A 4216-nucleotide genomic window follows, 5' to 3' on the forward strand; every position below is an offset into this window, starting at 1 on the left:
TCCTGGAACTAGCTCTGTAGACCAGGCTGGTCTCGAACTCACAGAGATCGCTTGTCTCTGCCTCCCGAGTGCTGGGATTAAAGGCATGCACCACCATCGCCCGGCCTCAACATGGTTTTTGTTGTTACTGTTGTTTTTGTCTTAAGGTAAGGCTGTCCTGGAACTTGCTCTGTAGACCAGGATGGCCACTAATTCAGAGACCCATCTGCCTCCTCCTCCCCAGTGCTGGGATTAAAGGTGTATGTCACCATCACCTGGATCCTAGAGGTTTTAAAATAAAATAACAAAAAGGTGGAGACTTAGGTACGGTGGCCTATGTTTATAACTCCACCAAGATTCTGTCTCAGAACAGGAGAAAAGCTTCAGAGTTTTCAGTGGTACTTACAACAGGTTCAAATCACTCACTGCGCCTTTCAAAGGTGTATGTGGTCTGACCTCTGCCTGCCTCAGAACTCATCCCATCCAACTTCAGCACTGCTGGCTGCCTGGTTGAGCCTTAAATGTGGGGCCCCTGTTTGTATGTATGTATGTATGTATGTATGTATGTATGTATGTATGTAATGCCCTTCTTTTCTCTTTTTCTTTTTAAAATGTTATCTGGCTGTCAGTTGTGACATCATCTCATAAAAGCTTCCTTGGAAACTCTACAAAATACGTCCCCAAGTTGGAAGATTGGTTCAGAGACAGAGCAGGGTTTGGTAGGGTCGATCTATAATATCAAATAGAAACAAGAAAAGAAGACAAAACAAGTGCCTCACTTGCCCTAAGAGCTCTTTGCGATGGTCCCTGATTTTGTGTGTGTGTGCGTGCTTGCTTACCTGCCTGCCACAAACTCTCTACTTTTCTGCCTCGGTTGCTAGAGTACTGGCCTTACAGGAATGGCTGCCATGCCCCACATCATCTTGCCATTTATTTGCTTAATTTATCCAGCATGTATAAACCGGACACTCAAAAGGGAGGCAGACCTTGCTCTCATAGGGCTTTTATATTCTTGCTTCCTTGGCACCTTTTGCCCCATCAACACAACACAGCCATTAGAAGGGCATAATAAGGTCCTTCATGAGAGGATGTTGGGAGCTCAACCTGAACAGATCTACGAAAGCAGGCAAGCTCGATTGGGTAGGTGAATCGGGTGCTTTAGGCTGGAGACATCCTTGATGTGACTCTGGGTGAGAGTGTGGGCCTAAGAGGAGCAAGAGAGCTGAGAGAGCATTTGAATAGAATCCAACCACCAGAAGCAGGGGGTAGAGCTGAGTGATACCAGAGGGCAAGGGGAGAGGGCTGCTATCAGAGAGATAGCTCCATTTGGCTAATAAAGATGTGGCCAGCAGAGGGGACCAAAGTGCAAAGAGAATTTTAACAGCCAGCTGTGCTAAAGATGGGAAGCTGTGCTAGGGAGATGTTTGTCTTTAACCCAGGAAGGTGATACACTGGATTAACCATCCGAAAGTTCACCCAGCGGTCAGGCATCGTAGCACACACCTGGACTTGAGCGGTTGAGAGAGGAAGATTTCAAGTTCTAGAGTGGCCTGGGTTATGTAGTGAGTTCTAGGCTAGCCTGAAGTACAATCAGGATGTTGCTTCTAAATAAATAAACAAACAAACAAAAAGTAAAAAAAAAAGAAAAAGAAAATTCTTTAAATGGGGGGGGTTGGAAGATAGGGGAAAAATCTAGAATATTTGTCTCTCTCACTCCCCCCCCCCTTTTTTGGTTCTCATTTTTTCAAGACAATACTTTTCTGTGTAACCCTGGCTGTTCTGAAACTTGCTCAGTAGAGCAGACTAGCTTCAAACTCAGAGATCCACTTGCTTCTGCCACTCTGGAGTGCTGGGACTAAAGGCGTGCACCACCATGCCTGGCTCTTTTTTCACCGTGAATAGATCTTAGTCTGCAGGAAACTAGGGCATCTACTCTGAAATGCTGACCTAGGCCCAGGATTGTTATCTTTAGCACAGACTGGGGGTCCTGGAAGGTGGGCCCAGGAGGAGCGGCCACGGAGGAAAGGGAGAGCAGCAGGGAGCTGGCAGGTGGAGGGGCTGATGCGAGCCATCAGCGTGGACTGAGGTTGTCCATTGCACCCACTCTCACTAGTTATGACACTGCCCCGATAACCACCCACACAACCAGCTGTTCCTTTGGCTTCTACCCTCATCATGAGGTTTTCTCAGCCTGTGCTCCCAGAGGGGAAGAAGAACGACGCCTAGAACTTGCTCCCACCTCCCACCTAGTAGGGACTTCTTCATCTCGCTCACCTCAGACACTCAGCTCAGGACCCTAGAGCTCCTCCAAGACCTTCTACAGAACGATTAGGGTGTGTGAGCGGATGGACAGGTCCCCCATCCCCACCCTCCAGAGCAAACTGGTCCTTTCCCCTCCTTTCCTCTCTGTCCCATCCACTGTCCCAGGACAGGCGACCCAGGTCCCTGGCCAAAGCTCCAGCATTCTCACCAGCAGGCCTCCTCCAATGAAGCCACCCATGAGCCAGACTTGCAAGCTGAGGTTGTCGGTCCAGGTGGTCTCTCCATTAGGTACCAGCAGGAGGGCATTGGCTATGATGCAGATCAGGGAGAGAGGGATGAGGGAGAGCCCCAGGCAGCGAGCACATTGTCCTGTACACATGGCAGTGGCTTCAGGAAAGGCAGATGTGAGTGAGAGAGAGCGGGAAGTGCCAGGGTCCAGAGCAAAATAGCCTGGAGCTTGGGACAAAGGTCGGGGGAGAGGAGTGGCGGAGCCTGGTAGAACCACAGTGATAAGAGAAGAGAGGCCTGGAGGAGGTGGAGGGGCTGCAGCTGGGTGAGCTGAGGAGGAGGATGTGGTGTTAGGGGACGTGGGAGCTTGTCACACAAAGGAAGTTGACTGGGGTCAGCGTCCTTCTTCCTTGGTCTGTACACACCTTTCCACCACACTTCCTCAGCTAGGTGAAGCTCAGCTGAGCCCTCCACCTCTGGAGGTCCCAGTTGTTTCATTTGTAAAAAAAAACAAATGGTTGAGCAAAGCCACTGCCTTGAGAGGTGGTTGTAAGGGTTCCGTGAGACCAGGTGGAGGGTCTGTCACCAAGGAAGCATAGGACAGAGGTATGGTGGCTTCATTTCTGCCCCACAGGGAGAGACTTTTCTATAAAGAAACTGAAAAGCCTACAGTGGAGCCAGGCCGTGGCGTCCGCCTGTGACTCAGTTACTCGGGAAGAGCGTGCGTGTGCGGTTGAGACTTACCTGGGTTATATCGCGAGGCTTTGTTTAAAAGAACAAGAGGGATGATAATGACTTCTTGTCTATTTATTTCTTCTCAAAAAAAATTTTTTTTTAAAACACAGTTTCACTGTGTAGCCCTGGCTATTCTGGAACTCTTTCTGTAGACCAGGCTGACCTCAAACACATGGAGATCTGCCTGCCTCTTCCTCCCGAGTGGTAGGATTAAAGGTGTGGGGCCACCACCACTCAGCTCTCAAATTTTGCTTCTCAGAGTGGGCTCAAGCATTCCATCTCTGGCTTCAGTGATTCAGTGAGGAGCCAAAGGAGTTTCATTTGCTTCCCCTTTAATTTTAGTTTTATGTATATGAGTATTTTGCCTACATTTGTGAACCACTTGTGTGCCTGATGTCTGAAAAAGCCAGAAGAGAGCATTAGAGCTTACAAGACTGAAGTTACAGGTGGTTGTGAGCTGCCCTGTGGGTGCTGGGGATCCAACCTGGGTCCTCTGGAAGTGACCAGTGCTCTTTACCACTTTGCCATCTCTGAAGCTCTTTCTTTCTTTTTTTTTTTTTTCTTTTTTCATTTTTTTTCTTGTTGTGTTTTTGAGACAGGGTCTCACAGTGTATTTCCCAGGTGTCCTGGAATTTGCTTTGTAGACCAGGCTGGTTTCAAACTCACAGAGATCCTCCTGCCTCTGCCTCCCGAGTGCTGGGATTAAAGGTGTGCACCTGGATGCTCTGCTCCCATTCTCATTTGGTTTCACTCACGCACTGAGAACAAAGAAGTTCTGGTTTCGCTGAGGTGCTGAAGATGCTCAAGATCCTGGCAACCTGCCACCATGAGAGAAGGCAAGCCTGTTGGAAACTGCAATCCAGAGGAGATAACAATGGATATAGAGAGAAGCCGTGATGACACTGTTGAAACCTGGACACACAGCCTCGTCAGAAGTCTGGTCATCCCTGGACACACGGCCTCGTCAGAAGTCTGGTTGTTCCTGGACACACGGCCTCGTCAGAAGTCTGGT

At 49.0% G+C, this 4216-nt stretch overlaps 1 protein-coding gene across 1 annotated transcript in view; it reads right to left on the reverse strand.

Moving 5' to 3' along the window:
• Positions 1 to 2620, reverse strand: part of Tm4sf5 (transmembrane 4 L six family member 5) — a 10251-nt gene extending 7631 nt beyond the window's left edge. The window contains exon 1 of the mRNA XM_005349683.2: positions 2450 to 2620. Within this exon, the coding sequence (XP_005349740.1) occupies positions 2450 to 2620 (171 nt within the window). The remainder of the gene's footprint in view (positions 1 to 2449) is intronic.
• Positions 2621 to 4216: the final 1596 nt, after the last annotated feature.

The sequence above is a fragment of the Microtus ochrogaster genome, chromosome 7 (genome assembly GCF_000317375.1).
Source record: "Microtus ochrogaster isolate Prairie Vole_2 chromosome 7, MicOch1.0, whole genome shotgun sequence".
Classification (NCBI taxonomy): domain Eukaryota; kingdom Metazoa; phylum Chordata; class Mammalia; order Rodentia; family Cricetidae; genus Microtus; species Microtus ochrogaster.